The sequence below is a fragment of the Rhizophagus irregularis genome, chromosome 10, assembly GCF_026210795.1.
Source record: "Rhizophagus irregularis chromosome 10, complete sequence".
Lineage (NCBI taxonomy): Eukaryota > Fungi > Glomeromycota > Glomeromycetes > Glomerales > Glomeraceae > Rhizophagus > Rhizophagus irregularis.
Genome location: NC_089438.1, coordinates 2,414,310 through 2,432,336, shown reverse-complemented (window position 1 = coordinate 2,432,336; position 18,027 = coordinate 2,414,310). Strand labels below are relative to the sequence as shown.

At 22.7% G+C, this 18,027-nt stretch overlaps 4 protein-coding genes across 5 annotated transcripts; all 4 read left to right on the top strand.

The window, feature by feature from the left end:
• Positions 1-257: 257 nt before the first annotated feature.
• Positions 258-4,829, top strand: OCT59_002052 (uncharacterized protein; the record flags this gene model as incomplete). Its single annotated transcript, XM_025332281.2, has 11 exons — positions 258-1,101; positions 1,271-2,742; positions 2,829-3,233; positions 3,303-3,423; positions 3,488-3,651; positions 3,726-3,791; positions 3,858-3,904; positions 3,977-4,111; positions 4,207-4,294; positions 4,377-4,482; positions 4,568-4,829. 11 exons carry the CDS (start codon positions 258-260, stop codon positions 4,726-4,728), a joined length of 3,609 nt encoding a protein of 1,202 aa, XP_025174198.1. The 3' UTR covers positions 4,729-4,829.
• Positions 4,830-5,040: 211 nt separating this feature from the next.
• Positions 5,041-7,040, top strand: OCT59_002051 (uncharacterized protein). Its single transcript, XM_025319265.2, has one exon. The coding sequence runs from the start codon at positions 5,686-5,688 to the stop codon at positions 7,009-7,011; it is 1,326 nt and encodes a 441-aa protein (XP_025174197.2). The 5' UTR covers positions 5,041-5,685; the 3' UTR covers positions 7,012-7,040.
• A 996-nt stretch (positions 7,041-8,036) lies between these two features.
• On the top strand, positions 8,037-9,054 carry OCT59_002050 (uncharacterized protein; the record flags this gene model as incomplete). The annotated part of the gene is made up of 5 exons (XM_066144227.1): positions 8,037-8,085; positions 8,159-8,179; positions 8,672-8,845; positions 8,944-8,955; positions 9,047-9,054. 5 exons carry the CDS (start codon positions 8,037-8,039, stop codon positions 9,052-9,054), a joined length of 264 nt encoding a protein of 87 aa, XP_065995408.1.
• A 4,790-nt stretch (positions 9,055-13,844) lies between these two features.
• Positions 13,845-16,464, top strand: OCT59_002049 (uncharacterized protein; the record flags this gene model as incomplete). 2 transcript variants are annotated; one of them, XM_025319264.2, is made up of 3 exons in its annotated part: positions 13,845-13,851; positions 14,129-15,964; positions 16,028-16,464. In XM_025319264.2, 3 exons carry the CDS (start codon positions 13,845-13,847, stop codon positions 16,462-16,464), a joined length of 2,280 nt encoding a protein of 759 aa, XP_025174196.2. The 2 variants fall into 2 exon arrangements, with proteins under 2 accessions (XP_025174196.2, XP_065995407.1); XM_066144226.1 differs by lacking the exon at positions 16,028-16,464 and having other exon boundaries at positions 14,129-16,011.
• Positions 16,465-18,027: the final 1,563 nt, after the last annotated feature.

The following is an 18,027-nucleotide window of genomic DNA, read 5'->3' as shown; positions in this document are numbered from 1 at the left end:
GTTATGAGTTTTTAATTCTAAATAAGTATTTTGTATATTACATATAGTAAACTGGCGGTTTTTGTTAATCCTGATTAATTTCCTGTTTGGGCGTTTGCATTTAAATTTGGATGAAAATCAATAATATAAATATCAAAATTTTTACACCGAAAAAAAATTTTAAAAAATTTTTTTTTTTCCATTTCAAAAAATTTTTTTCATGTCTCTAAAAATTTTTTTCTTGTCGTCTCATATTATAACATTTTTAATTTTTACAAATGCATGCTTCTAATCCAAATTCTCCTATTGATGACGACGAACATTTTGAGTTTATTGACTATACCGCTGCTTCACAATGGGAGCGATTCATAACAACTGTCGAAGAAGTTTTAAATGGGTGGGGTGTTAATGATGGTCAACTTGGAATATTTGACGATTCAAAGTTGCCCCCTCTTGGCGACAAACCTTCTATAAAAACGGTCGAAGGAATTGATCCTTTTGTAAAACGAGAGATAATAATTCTCGACGATAATTCTTATACTTTATCATATCATTATCATCCTATAAAAAGGTGGAATGAATTTACAAGTCGTTCTTCTTCCGTAAGTTCCACTTCAGAACTTCAACCTCCACCAACTACTACTACCCTTTTCCCTCCAAATCCTGACCCATTTTTACCTAGTTCAGAATTCCTTCCTATTACTCTACCAAGTACTTCATTAGACTCAACTTCGATAAATTTAAACAAAATTCATCGATGGACGGGTCTAACTCATATTTTGGTATTGACGCCAACAGATATTTTTTCATCCGGATCTATTTCAAATTTTACAAGTTTAGATCTTAATACTACAAAGATGTTATTATCTTCATTTGCAATTGCGTTTCATAATACGAAATGTAAGCTTCCAGTTTATGTTCCAACTGGTCAAGTTGCAAATTCTTTATATGCTGGTTACATGTGTTTATACAATAAATATGCGAAAAATGTTATTGATGCTGGTGAAGTTGAGATAAGATTTAATACTACATATGTTCGTGATGTTCCATCCCGTTTTTCACATTTAGCAGGTTTGACCGAATTTTTTATTGAAAAAATGGATTTAAATCAAATTCCTTTAGGTAAGTGTTAGTTTAGTAATTTTTCATTTTCACAAATATTACCGTCCAAACATCAATTGGATATGCAATTTGTTCTCAAGTTATTCGTGAAACTTGTTATAAAAATACGACACAAAAATTCAACCTAGATCTGACACACATATCGTTTTGATCGGATTCGGTTACACAGATCAAGTTGATGTTCCAGAATTAGACAAAATGCCGCACCTTGGAATTGTCGTATCCGGGTTATTCACATATGAATTGCAAAATTTGGATGATCAAGATTGGAAAGACTTTGATGATAATGACTTTCCTTCGAGTAGAATAAATGAAGATATCTTTAAAGAATTTGAAGGACAGAATGGAGGAATGTTTGGAAATGGAACAATATTTGAAAATGGAACGTTGAAAGATCCACCCGGATTTTCTCAGGAGTTTACTTCAACAGTTGCTTCAGCGTCAAATTTACCTTTCGGTCCGCAAAATGATCAACTTCAATCGTTGTTGCTCACTGCTTTTTTTCCTTCTGCTCCGAGGGACTCATATTTGGATAATGACGTATATTCAGAAATGGATGCCGTACGAGCTCCCATCTGGATTTTGGGATGTAACTTTTACCCTGAAAATCAGCAAAATCAATCACACGCGTCGCTTTCAAACATGTTGAATAATGCTATATTCTCTTTCAACATTAACTGTGCCAATGATCTGGCTGAAAAATCAAATAATTTAAAAGGCAAGATTCGGAATAAGGTTTTTAGAAAAAGTCAGGTTACTGATATACCGGGAACATTCAAATTTGATGATTTAGCTAGTGATGCGGCACGATTCTCTAGATCGACAGTTGGTGGAATCGTTGATATGGACGATGTAGATATTGATGAAATTCTTCGTCGTCTATTCCATCCGTTAAGTAGTAAAACATTTCCAAGTAATGCCGAACGGATTAACACGTTGAGTGGGATTCCTTTATTATCAGCATCATCATTAGGTCATCATTTTTGCGTCAGAACCGTTCCTTATAAATCATTTTTATGGAATCTTCTTGAATATTTATTGGAAACCGTTTCACGTATGAATAGTTCTAGTGATTCATTTTTGGGATTTTTGAAAATTTTATGGAACGAAATCATTAGAGAAATTCGTTCACATTGGGAACGATTTGAGCCTTTACCTGACGTGAATATTTATATGTCAGAAGATGAGAATATATCCTCTGTTATTAATCAAAATGGTTCATTATCAATAGATGATAATAAAGTGAAGGATCCTATAGTTGAAATGACCAATTCTCATAATATTGGCATAGACATGAAGTACAATATAATTCATCAAAAATTGTGCATGATTAATTGTTGTGTTACACGCATTCGACAAGATCAAAAGTATAACCCAATTCTGTCCACAAGTCCAAAAAATCAAGTATCATCGAGTAATTCTTTAGGTTCTTCTGATTTTATGTTAAATAATAAAATAAGTAAAAATTCTCTGATGGAACAAAAGCAAACGACTTCAGATCCATTTGTTCGGTTATTTGATCATATAACTGGGGAAGATACACCAGAAGCTTCAGTGATTTTAGTACCTCCAGTAAATTCAAATGGTGCTAGCGCTTCTGATGTTATCGCTTTGGACGAAAAAGAAATAAAATCTCCTAATGTAAGAAAGTTAATAAATATAACTCTTGAATCTTGTTTTTAATTTATTTCGTTGAGCTGGTTGTGACGATTTAATGTTTTTATTAGCATATTCATTCAGCAAGTGTTGGAGAATTGGAAGAAGAAGAATTCTTTGATGCAATTGAGGAAGCAACAACAACTCCTTTAGGAATACCGAACAAGAAAAATCCAAATCGACCGGTTTCTCAACATCGTCGTTCGCCTTCTTCATTGTCTCATATTCACTCTAATTCCCCAACAACTTCTTTATTTTCTGAACAATCGGATCAATTTATTCAACTTAATTATTCATCCAGTATGGATTCAAATCAAGGATTTGAATTTGCGGGTCAAAATGCAAGCAGAATGTCCTTTGATGATAGATTTGATAAAGAACTTAAGGATGAAAATGAGAGAGAAGGACATTCATACCATTTTAATAATCTTAAATTATTAAAAACTGGTGAGCCATTACTAGTACCAGAAACCCAGGTATATAAATTTTTTTTTTTTTGATCGTAGCTTAAATAATAATGACATTAATTTAACCTTACTCTATAGGATATGGGATTTATGACCGAAGATATGATACGTGAACAAGAGGAACTGTTCGAGAATTTAGGTTCTTCAGAAGATGCAACTAAAATAAGAGCCCAATTACAGTCTGTCCACTTGAAATCTGGTAAGTTACATACACATATATATATTATTTATATAATATGATTAATTTAATAATTTGCATCTAGATATGCAAGCCTTCAAAGCTGCAAATCCACATGCTATATTAGAAGACTTTGTTCGATGGTATTCACCGCGTGATTGGATTTCTGACGAGAGTGGAGATCCAAACAAGGGAACTCTTAGTCCAAGAATGAAAGAGAAAGGAAATCTTTGGCAAGAATTGTGGAGGGTAATTATCCTTATTATGTTTTAAGTTCTTTATTGGAAATAATATATAATTAAAGTAACATGTATTCTTCGTAGTCATCTAAAAGAATTCCGGCAAGAAGACAGAAACCATTGTTCAAGTATACTCGTGAAGCAGAAAAGGTAAATAATGAACTTTTTAGTGAATTGAAAATTAATTTTTTTCTAAAGAGTAAATTTATTCTTTAGGCACTTCATTATTTGGAACAATTATCGGTTAAGGATCTATTTAAAGAGTTAGTAATTTTTTTATCATTATAGTGTAAGTTAATTGAATAATATAACTAATTTATCCCGTAATTGCATAGACTTTTACCTACTATATTCCTTATCGCGTATGACACATTAGTCTCTAGATCTGTTTCCAAAAACATTAAGCCTGTAACATCTGGCTTAGCAGCTTTGGCACAAGAGCTGATTGACTTTCCATGGAATGAAATAGGGTACAAAATATTAAAAATTAAAATTATCATGATTGAATTTGAATTTACATGCTAAATATTATATAACTCATAACGGTAAATCAACATTTTTTAAGATCTAAAAATATTGTATGTGATGGATTAATACAATCGTTTAGACGGAACGAAATGCTTATCGGTAAAGCGATTTCTCTTTTGCGAAAGGTATTTAAACCACCATTACCATTTCCATCAGATGCCTTTTTAAACCGATCTTACTAATAAATCGGTTCATATTTATTTTTAGTTACCGAAACAATATGACTTAGTAGAAAGATTATTAGAAATTCCAGAAACACAAGTTTCAGATGGAGACGAACGTCAAGCAGTTTATGAATTATTTGCTTCTGGAGGTTTGTAATCAAATTTAATCATCACTTATATTTAGTATGTCTTTTTAATTTTTAACCTTTTTTTTATTTTTTTTTTTGAATAAAGCACCACTTAATGATTCGTTCCCACATCCGACAACACGTGAATTTGTATTGCAAACAACGTGTCTACGGCCAACCCCAGTTCCAACGAGGATGTACGTTTCGTTAGATAATACTGGAATGAGAATCGTAGATATGGTTGGAAAAGACACTATATTTATGTAAAAAAAGAGACGAAAAAGAAAAATGAAAAAAAAAATTTATAAATCGATATAATAAAATATATAAAAATGTTGTTATTTCTTACTCTTCCTCCCCCCACAAAAGTAATAATATTATTAATGGCGATTATTTTTATTTTTTATAAGGAGGAAAAAAATATACATATAGATATTTGGGGACTAAAAGTAATTAATAAGACATTTTATTTTTGTAGAGGCTAGATATTTACAATTGATTGTTTATCAAAAAAAGTAAAAAAATTTATTTAAACTTTAAAAGATTAAAATTTAATACTGAATCTGGATAATTCAATATGGATTGTATCTTATTTTATTGTGAAAATTATAAAATAAGTGGCTCAAAGTCCACTAATTAAAGATAATAAAAAGAAAATATTAAGCCGGTTCTAGAATCAATCCATAAAAAACCAAAATGAACTTTTAGCATGTAACTTGTTAAAATCATATATCTTAATTCACCTGATGTTAAAATATAATTGCTTTATTAATTAGTTAATAAGTCATTACATAATCAATAATGATTATAATAATTATACTATGTTGAATTGTGCATGCATGGTTTGCAATTATTATACAGGAGACCTTAGACTAAAGGATTTTTCAGCAATAGACCATGCTCGCGGCCTCGAAAGTAAATATAAATGCTTCTAGTAATTTTATATATACTTCGCAATTTCTGAATCCCTAAAGTCTTATCAATAGGTTCATGAAGAAAACTACCGTAAATTACAAGTTTCAATATATCCTATGGAATTCAAATTAGACTAACTATTAAAAGAGATTGTTTAAATTTCAGTTCCCAAAAAAATGAACCTCGTTTTTCAGACTAATATAAATCCAGAAATTTGGATAGAATATCAAAACATAAAAACTGCTGTAGATCAGATCGACCTTATCTATCAGTTTTTTTTTTTTATAATTTTTAAAATTTATCGTAGAAATGTTGAAAAATACTTTGTTAAATTTTCGAAAACAACTAAAATTTCGAACGAATTATTTCATTATAAAAGATATTTTTATAATGAATAAGCGTCAAAATTGTTTAGTAAAGAATTTTTATAAAAATATGTATTGTCATTCAACATGGACAATATTTAATTCAATTGAAAAGTTCAAAATTCGGCCAACATATAATAACAAAATTTCTCATTTAAGGATACAAAATACGCGCTGGGAAAGTACAAATCATCATCATAACAAGATCATAACAGCAGCATCAGCAGCAGCAGCTCCACAAGTTCAATCTTTGGACAACAAAGATAACAAAAATATCAAAAAACCTGTCATTGATTTCACATCCCATGCTCACAGTCAAATTAATTCACTGAATCCTCCTTCATTAACATTTTCTAGATTAATAAGGGTTTATAGAGATCTCGCAAAAGCAAGACTTGCAGCTCTTGTAATATTAACAACAATGTGTGGGTATGCTATGGCTCCGATGGCAACTGATCTCACATGTCTTTTTGCTACAACAGCAGGCACAGGATTATGTATAGCTTCAGCAAATACATTTAATCAATTGATGGAAGCACCATATGATGCACAAATGTCACGAACGAGGAATCGTGTTCTTGTACGTAAGGTAATTTCTCCTTTACATGCAGCTTCTTTCGGAACGATAACTGGAATATTGGGAGTTGGGATATTATCTGCTATGGTAAATCCTTTAACAGCCATTTTAGGTGCGTCCAATATTGTATTATATACTTGTATTTATACTCCAATGAAGCGTGTTTCTATTGTAAATACATGGATTGGATCTATTGTTGGTGCAATTCCTCCAATGATGGGTTGGGCAGCTTGTACAAATAGTTTGGATCTTGGTGCATGGGTATTAGGTTCAATTCTATATGCATGGCAATTTCCTCATTTTAATTCTCTTGCTTGGAATATGCGTTATGATTATACCAAAGCTGGATATCACATGATGGTCAATGCAAACCCTGCTTTAAATAGTCGTGTTTCTTTAAGATATAGTTTATTGTTATTTCCTTTATGTTATATTATTCCTTATATTGAAATGACAACTTGGTGGTTCGCATTAGATTCGACCATAATCAATAGTGGACTTTTATTAGGTGCATTTAGATTTTGGAAAAATTCTAATGACAAAACTGCAAGGGATTTATTTTTTGGGAGTCTCATACATTTACCTGTAATATTGGCATTAATGATGGCTCATAAAAAGAATTGGAGAACAGATAATCAAAAATATGATTTAGAAGATATTTCAGACACTGAATTGAAAAACATTACGAAATAAATTAATTATAATTCCTTCTTTAATTAATTATTTTAAATCTCATATATTGAATTTTATTGGTCCTTTGGTAGGTTTGTTGTAGTGTGTACAAACAGAACTTAAGCCATATTATCTTTTACACATTAACAATTTCATTTACATTAAACATTAAAAAAATAATAATTTTGAAATTTTTTAAAATTTCTAAAGGATGATGAAATTTAATGTAATGTCTTGACTTTTGTAGATTTGAAATTACCACCCATATCTAAATTTAAAATTTCCCAATTATACTTTTACCGATCTATATGATTATTAAAGTAATAACAATTGATCGAACTCACTACTATTACGTTATTTTTTTTTATGATATAAAAGATTAATGTTCGCCGTACACTAAGAAATTGATTCTTTTTGTTTGAATTATTGATGTTGGAAATCGGTTAAAACGTCGTATAAATATCAATTATCAAAAATATTCTTAAAATTCGTCCCAAACGCCATCAACAACCTCTAAGTTATGATCTCTCTTCTTCATCAGAGAGCTCAATGCATTGACAACACCTAGCTCACGCTTCATTCATTATATGATAAATGTAATTTTCAACTTATTAGTATTCGAAAACAAAATACATTGTACATAAAAAACATAAAAAAAAGTATTAAGAGTATTAATGAACAATAATATATTTTAAAATTTCAAAAATATATCATGTGGCTATTTTTGCAAAGTCTTTAAAGTCCTTGAAATTATTCCCAGTTCATAGTTCATAGAGCTCCTTTAATTCTTCTGCGCATTTCAGACTAAGGACTGTCAAAGATAAAGAACGATAGCACCTCTTTTAATTAGAAATTGAAGCAACAACATTCACTTCAATGCCCAGTATGAGATCCCTGGACTAGGTTTCTGTTCCTTTGTTCGTTTTGCTGTTATAAACGAAATGATATTACATAATTATGATGTAAATTAAATTTGATGTTACATACTGCGTCAATTATAAAATAAAATTTTCTCGAGCCACTAGTTTCTATATAGCTTTACAATTATGTCGGAAAAAGCTAATAGTAAAGGTAAAAGAGTAATAAGAGATGAAGGTACGGAATTTACTGTTTGATTCGTTATTTTTGTTAATTTATAATTAACCTTGACCGATTTTAAAATATTTAGGTACCAGCGAAGATAAAATAGGTAAGTTATTTAATACAATAAATTATTAAACTACAAAATTTAAGTATTACCTAGTAAGTCAATTATATTTTAACTACCTTTTTTCTTAATAAATGATTATATCATAGAAGGTAAGTTATCCAATTCTGCTTGTATTTTTTTAAACATTATTTGTTTTTTTTTCCTAATGAATGATAATATTATAATTTACTAAATTTATTTAATTTAGAGCGTAAGTTATTTAATTTTAATAATTTTAATTGTATTTTTCATATGGCTTTATAATTTAAATTCAAATTCATTTTACTAAATCTATTTTATTTATTATAGAGGGTAAGTTATTTAATTTTAATTAGTATATTTATTTTCATGTGATCTATAATTTAAATTATTTGTTTTAATTTATTATATTAGCATGTAAGTATTTAATTTTATTATAATTTTATATTATTTTCTTTATAATTTAAGTTTGATCAATTTAATTATAATATTTTATTTAAATTTAATTATTAGCATATATAAGTGAAAAGAATAGTCAAGAAATGAATATTAATACAGGAGAAAATATAGAGAAAAAAAATAATAGAATAAAGAAAAGGAAAAGAAAAACAAAACCAGGAAGTTTTAAATTTTATTCAATAAATTCAATGAATAAATTAGAACAGAAGAAAAAAAGAATTAATACATGTAAGTATTTAATTTTATAATTTTATTATATATTATTTTTATTATTTTATAATTTTAAATTTAATTAATTGCAAATTTTTATTTTTAATATATTATAGATAATAAGATAAGTAAGTTATTTAATTTTATAATTTTATTATATATTATTTTATAATTTAAATTTAATTAATTGCAAATCTTTATTTTTAATATTATAGATAGTAAGATAAATAAGTTATTTAATTTTATAATTTTATTATATATTATTTTATAATTTAAATTTAATTAATTGCAAATCTTTATTTTTAATATATTACAGATGGTAAATTATTTAATTTTATTATATTATATTAATTTAACCAAGTTTTATTAAACAAAATTTCATTTTTAATATATTACAGATAGTAAGACAGATGGTAAGTTATTCAATTTTATTATATTTTTTATATTATTTTTAATTAACTATAAATTTTTATTTAAAAATTTTAATTATTAGAATGTAAGTATTTTTATAATTTATTTTTAAAAGCAATAATATTTTATTATAAAAAGTTAGTTATTTATAATATATAAAATTTTTTATTTTTCATATATTACAGATGGTAAATTATTTAATTTTGTTATATTTTTTATATTATTATTATTTTTTAATTAACTATAAATTTTTATTTAAAAATTTTAATTATTAGAATGTAAGTATTTTTATAATTTATTTTTAAAAGCAATAATATTTTATTATAAAAAGTTAGTTATTTATAATATATAAAATTTTTTATTTTTCATATATTACAGATGGTAAATTATTTAATTTTGTTATATTTTTTATATTATTATTATTTTTTAATTAACTATAAATTTTTATTTAAAAATTTTAATTATTAGAACGTAAGTATTTACAATTTAATTTAATATTTTATCTAAAGAATTTTTCTAACTATCACCAGGGGGTAATGATCACTGGTAACTGAAATTATAACAATTAACCAGCATTAAAAAAATATAGTGCTGGTAAAAATTAATAATTTTAGCCAATGATGATTACCCTTGGTGATTTAAAGTAAAAACCTCATCTAAATATTTTAATTATTAACAATAAATATTTAATTTAATTATTAGAATGTAAGTATTTTTTACAATTTATTTTTATAAATGATATATAAAATTTTTTTCTATTTAATTTAAAAATGTTTAATATATTACAGATAGTAAGTTATTTAATTTTATAATTTTATTATATATTATTTTATAATTTAAATTTAATTAATTGCAAATCTTTATTTTGATATATTACAGTTGGTAAGTTATTTAATTTTATTATGTTTTTTATATTATTTTTTAATTAACTATAAATTTTTATTTAAAAATTTTAATTATTAGAATGTAAGTATTTTTATAATTTATTTTTAAAAGCAATAATATTTTATTATAAAAAGTTAGTTATTTATAATATATAAAATTTTTTATTTTTCATATATTACAGATGGTAAATTATTTAATTTTGTTATATTTTTTATATTATTATTATTTTTTAATTAACTATAAATTTTTATTTAAAAATTTTAATTATTAGAACGTAAGTATTTACAATTTAATTTAATATTTTATCTAAAGAATTTTTCTAACTATCACCAGGGGGTAATGATCACTGGTAACTGAAATTATAACAATTAACCAGCATTAAAAAAATATAGTGCTGGTAAAAATTAATAATTTTAGCCAATGATGATGATTACCCTTGGTGATTTAAAGTAAAAACCTCATCTAAATATTTTAATTATTAACAATAAATATTTAATTTAATTATTAGAATGTAAGTATTTTTTACAATTTATTTTTATAAATGATATATAAAATTTTTTTCTATTTAATTTAAAAATGTTTAATATATTACAGATAGTAAGTTATTTAATTTTATAATTTTATTATATATTATTTTATAATTTAAATTTAATTAATTGCAAATCTTTATTTTGATATATTACAGTTGGTAAGTTATTTAATTTTATTATGTTTTTTATATTATTTTTTAATTAACTATAAATTTTTATTTAAAAATTTTAATTATTAGAACGTGAGTATTTAATTTTATTATAATTTACTAATTATAATATTTTATCTAAAAATTTTAATTATTAATATAAATATTTAATTTTATATTTTTAATTTTAAAATTTAATTATTAGCATGTAAGTATTTTTTATAATTTATTTTTATAGTAAGCATATTTTATTATAAAAAACTTATTTTATGATAAAATTTAATTATTAGCACGTAAGTACTATTTAATTTTATTATAATTTAATTATAATTAATGGATATTGTACAGTGTTGTATTTATATTACAAAGTGACATTAACCAATATAAATATCACCGTACAATATTTATGTTATCGTATGGCTAATGCAGATCATACTTGAATAAACTATTAATGTTCGATATTGTACGCAAATAAACTATCGATATTCAATATTGTACACAAATAAACTATTGATATCAATATTGTACGATAATGAAAATATCGGACAAATAAAATCAGCATGATCCTATAGGGCTGTGCGATAATATTTAATATAAAAATTTTAATTATTAATATTATTAATATACAAATATTTAATTTATAATATTTTATTTAAAATTTAATTATTAGCATGTAAGTATCTTTACAATTTATTTTATAGAAAGTAGTATTTTATTATAGAAAACTTATTTTCTATTTAACTTTGAAAATTTTTAATTTTTAATATATTACAGTTGGTAAGTTATTTAATTTTGTTATATTTTTTATATTATTTTTTAATTAACTATAAATTTTTATTTAAAAACTTTAATTATTAGAACGTGAGTATTTAATTTTATTATAATTTAATTTCCAAATATTTTAATTATTAACAATAAGTATTTAATTTAATTATTAGAATGTAAGTATTTTTTACAATTTATTTTTATAAAAAGAAAAGCAGTATTTTATTATAAAAAACTTATTTTATAAAATTTTTAATATATTACAGATGGTAAATTATTTAATTTTATAATTTTATTATATATTATTTTATAATTTAAATTTAATTAATTGCAAATTTTTATTTTTAATATATTACAGTTGGTAAGTTATTTAATTCTATTATATTTTTTATATTATTTTTTAATTAACTATAAATTTTTATTTAAAAATTTTAATTATTAGAACGTAAGTATTTAATTTTATTATCTAAAAATTTTAATTATTAATTATTAATATATAAATATTTTATTTAAATTTAATTATTAGCATGTAAGTATTTTTTACAATTTATTTTTATAAAAAGCAGTATTTTATTATAAAAAGCTTACTTTATAATATATAAAATTTTTTATTTTTAATATATTACAGTTGGTAAGTTATTTAATTTTATTATATTTTTTATATTATTTTTTAATTAACTATAAAATTTTTATTTAAAATTTTAATTATTAGTATGTAAGTATTTTTTATAATTTATTTTTAAAAAACAATATTAATTTATTATAGAAAACTTATTTTATAATAAATTTTATTTAAAAATTTTAATTATTAGCACGTAAGTATTTAATTTTATTATAATATTTAATCTAAAATTTTAATTATCAATATATAAATATTTAATTTTATATTTTTAATTTTAAAATTTAATTATTAGCATGTAAGTATTTTTTATAATTTACTTTTTATAGAAAGCAGTATTTTATTACAAAAAACTTATTTTATAATAAATTTTTATTTAAAAATTTAATTATTAGCACGTAAGTATTTAATTTTATTATAATTTAATTATATTTAATCTAAAAATTTTAATTATTAATATTATTAATACATAAATATTTAAAATTTAATTTTAATTATAAAATTTTTTATTTTTAATTATTACAGTTGGTAAGTTATTTAATTTTATTATATTTTTTATATTATTTTAATTTTTAATTAACTATAAATCTTTATTTAAAAATTTTAATTATTAGAATGTAAGTATTTAATTTTATTATATTTTTTTATATTATTTTTTATTTTTTAATTAACTATAAATCTTTATTTAAAAAATTTAATTATTTAGTATGTAAGTATTTTTTACAATTATTTTTATAAAAAACAGTATTTATTATAAAAACTTATTTTATAATATATAAAATCTTTTCTCCTATTTAACTTAAAAATTGTTAATTTTTATTTTAATATATTACAGTTAGTAAGTTATTTAATTTTATAATTTTATTATATATTATTTGTAATTTAAATTTAATTAATTGCAAATTTTTATTTTTAATATTACAGATTGTAAGTTATTTAATTTTATAATTTTTTTATATATTATTTTATAATTTAAATTTAATTAATTGTAAATCTTTATTTTTAATATTACAGATAGTAAGTTATTTAATATTATATATTATTTTATAATTTAAATTTAATTAATTGCAAATTTTTTATTTTAAATATATTACAGATTGTAAGTTATTTAATTTTATTATTTTATTATATATTATTTATAATTTAAATTTAATTAATTGCAAATCTTTATTTTTAATATAATATATTACAGTTGGTAAGTTATTTAATTTTATAATTTTATTATATATTATTTTATAAATTAAATTTAATTAATTGCAAATCTTTATTTTTTATATATTACAGATTGTAAGTTATTTAATTTTATAATTTTATTATATATTATTTTATAAATTAAATTTAATTAATTGCAAATCTTTATTTTTAATATATAGATAATAGTAAGTTATTTTTTATATATTATTTTATAATTTAAATTTAATTAATTGTAAATCTTTATTTTTAATATATTACAGTTGGTAAGTTATTTAATTTTATTACATATCTGATATTATTTATAATTTAATTTAATTAATTGCAAATCTTTATTTTTAATATATTATAATTTATAGATGGTAAGTTATTTAATTTTATAATTTATTATATATTATTTTATAATTTTATAATTTAAATTTAATTAACTTAATTGTAAATTTTATTTTAATATATCAGATATTATTATGGATAGTAAGTTATTTAATTAATTAATTTTATTATGATATTTTTATGTTTATTTTATAATTTAAATTTAATTAATTGCAAAATCTTTATTTTAATATATTACAGATGGTAAATATTTTTTATATATTATTTTATAATTTAAATTTAATTAATTTAATTATAAATTTTATAAATTTTATTTTAATATATTATTACAGATAGTAAGTTATTTAATTTTATTATAACTGATAATATTTTTATATTGTTTTGTAATTTAAATTTAATCAATTTAATTTTTCATAAGGTTTATCACAATATAATTTTGGTTTATTTTGTCAAAAAATTAAAAATGAAATTAATGCATTTAAATATTTTGAAAAATCAGCTAAGCAGGAACATAATGATGCACAAAATTATTTAGGATATTATTATGAAAATGGAATAGGAATACAAAAAGATTTGGAAAAAGCTTTTTATTGGTATCAAAAATCAGCAGAAAATGGAAATAAATTGGCACAATATAATCTAATTTCATATTATTTAAATGGATGGAAAATTGATGAAAAATTGGTTGAACAAGAAATTGAACAAAAAAATGATAAAATGCAATATAAATTAGGATATTTTTATGAAATACAAAATGATTTAAAAAAATCATTTTATTGGTATCAAAAATCGGCAGAAAATAATAATAAATTTGCACAATATAATTTAGGTTTGTATTATCAAAATGGATGGGGAATTGAAAAAACTGATGAAATTGAAGCATTTAAATGGTATGAAAAATCAGCTAAACAAGATAATAGTGATGCACAAAATTATTTGGGATTTCTTTATAAAAATGGTATAAATATACAAATAGATTTAGAAAAATCATTTTATTGGTATCAAAAATCAGCAGAAAATGGTAATAAAATTGCACAATATAATTTAAGTAATTTTTATAGATATGGATTGGAAATTGAAAAAAATGAGATTAAAGCAAAGGAATGGTATGAAAAATTAGCTGGTTCAAATAATAAGTTTTTTATTGAAAACAATGAATTAATAAATACATATAATATAGATAGTAATATTAATGATAATAATAATAATCTTTTTAATAATATTCAATTTGATGAACCTATTATTAATGCAAATTGTGAAGCTAATTCAGAGTTTATTACAGTAAAAGCAACTATTTTTCCTGGAATTTCTGATACTTCATATTCTGAAGCAGAAAAATTGCAAAAATTACTTATCAGCCGAAAAGATGATATTGATCATATACTAGAATTACAACCTGTATATGCCATAGGAGCTGATTTTCAAAAAAATTCTACTAGACCATGCATTACCTGTTGGGTTGCTAAATCACTTGATATTACAGTTTTGGAATGTCTTGAAACTATATTTGAAGATCAGTTTGAGGTTATATACAAAATAGTAGTACCTTTAAATATAAATGAAAATAATAATCAGAATTTAAACACCAGTAATTATTTTGCTAATAATGAAGAAAACTTAAAGGATGAAGATGGTAATGATAGTAATAATGGCAATAGTAATGGTGGTGGTAGTGGTAGCAATAATCGTCAAAATGGCAACAACAATAATAATAATGGTAATAATAGCAATAACAATACCGGTAATAGTGGTAATATTATTAGTAATAATGATAGTGATGATAGTGGTAATAATAATTATGGTGGTGATGATGATGATGATGGTGATGGTGATGATAATAATAGTGGTAAAAAAAAAGTAGATAGAATCTACATTTCATCAAAAGTAAATGCCGAAGTTATTAATTCTGAATTTTTGCAAGATTTTAACATTTCTGCTAATCTTTGGGCAGAAATTATTCCTTTTGAGGAGGATATCAAGATTTTAGAATATGACGTTGATGTAAATGTTTGTGGAGTTGGAGATATGCTTAGTAATCAATGTTCATTATTTAATGGGAAAGGCCTCGGTTACTTACTTCATTCTGTCGAAGTTCATATTTCTCCATTACCTAATAATGGAAATAATTTGTTTGGATTGAAAGGTACTTCACAACCAAGACAAATAAATCGAAATATTGAAATTTCAAAGGGTAATGAAAAGAGCTATGAAGGAAAGGTTGGAATATCAAAAACGCCAGGTGTAGATTTTACAGGTGGATATAAAAAAAGTAATAATATTCAATATTCATCAAATGAGTGAAAATTATTTTATAAAGGTCCTAATACTAAAGGAGAGCGTTGGTTATATCAATATATTGACAATAATCTTGATAAAGATGGTAGTCATAGGGAAAATTTCGTTCCTGGAGTTCATTCCAGTCAGTGGTTTATTTATGAAGGGATGCATGGATTTTGTATTACTATTACTCAAGTATTACGTTGTGAGATCACTTGTGGTTGGCGCAGATTCCTTCCAAATACGAAAACTTTATTGCAGAAGTTTCCTATAATGGCTCACAATCTTAAAGTAACTTTTAATGATCTAGAAAACTTTAATTGCAAATTAAAGAATTTGAACAAAACGTGTTATTATAATAGTGATGATATTGGCGTTATTATTGGAAGTAATGAAAATGAAAATAAAATAGTTAATAAACCACAAAATATTCAGAATTTGGTTGGGAAGATTGACCGTTCATTGGAATTAAAATAATCAATTACTAAGAAGTATTATATTTTTATTATCAGTTGAATAATAGTATTTTGTTATTTATTATATTTATTTTTTGTATATTTTGCTCAACACTGAATATAGAGTATATATGTAAGCTATTACATAAATAAATCAGTTTGTAATTGAGCGAAGTGATGATTAAGTGCTATCAATTATCCTGAAGTTTGTAGCTGGGCAAAAAAAAAATTTGACCAAAAAAATGGAAATTTTTTTTTATATATCATAGTAAAAAATTTTATCACGTGATTTTAAGTTTTTGGCTAATGTACGTAAAAAAATTCCACATATGAAAAAATTTTACATATATAAAAAAAAATGCTGACCGACCAGGTCATTTTTAAAATTTTATGTCATGAGAATCTAAAAATTTTTTTTGCCCAACTCAAAATATTTTATTCAAGTATTGTCATAGCTAATAAAATATTTTATATGTGTAAAAGTAAAAAGGAAAAAATTGCACTTAATACAAATGACTATCATATTCAGCTTTTTGTTCAAGAGCCTCATTCTTTTTTTTTATGCAATTTATTGGACATGATTATTGATCAATTGTAAAAACATACTCTTCCTTCATAAGTTTTCAGTAACAATTTATTTAATTTTATTTGCCTTGACGATGGAATCCAAATCTTTATTCAGATGAAGCCAAAGTTCAATATCACGTGAGTATGTTACTAAATGACACATGACATTATAAATTACTATATGATTATGATTTATTTTAATCACGTAAATTGTTTTTTTAAATATAATATTTTGTTATAATAAAAAAACTACCAATTAATTGATTCGAACCATAACGTAAATTGTTAATAAATTCAATGTAAACGTTAAAACGTTATTATGAAAAATTTCAGAAAAAATCTATGCAACCTAAAAATCAAAGACTTAGTTAACTTGGTTAAAATAAGCCATATTAATAATATTGACCATATTAAATATTATAAAATATTTATATTATAAATCTTGAATTAAATACTACTCTTATTACGATTATCGGTATCAAATTTATTCTTTGTAAGATTCAGTATTGTACTTTTTTAGTTACCCAATAATAGATGGATGGATTATTAGAAATTCCAAATAAAAACACGTATTTCAGATGATGATATATTTGCTCAACCATGCTTTTTCTCTATAAAAGTAGTATTATTATTAATAGTGATTAATTTTGTATATTTTTTTTAAAAAAATTTGTAGATATCGAGAACTAATAATGTAGGAGGTTGGATTATTTACAAAAATTGAAAAAAAAATATTCATTTATTTAAACTTTGAAAAAGACAAAATTATTCAAGAATTTAGATAATAATTAATTATTTTATTTAAGTTCATGAATTTGTAATTTTAAAAGGTAATAAAGAAAAATGTAAAGATAGTCATATATTAATCAACTCCTCATTAGCATTAGAATAAGAATTGTTGCTTACACTGTTTAGTTTTTGATAACACCTTTCCAACCCAATGATAAATTATGAAGAAGCATAAACCGCTCAAGGTCATTCTCTTCATTAGCAAAGAAGCTTTCGATGATATAACATG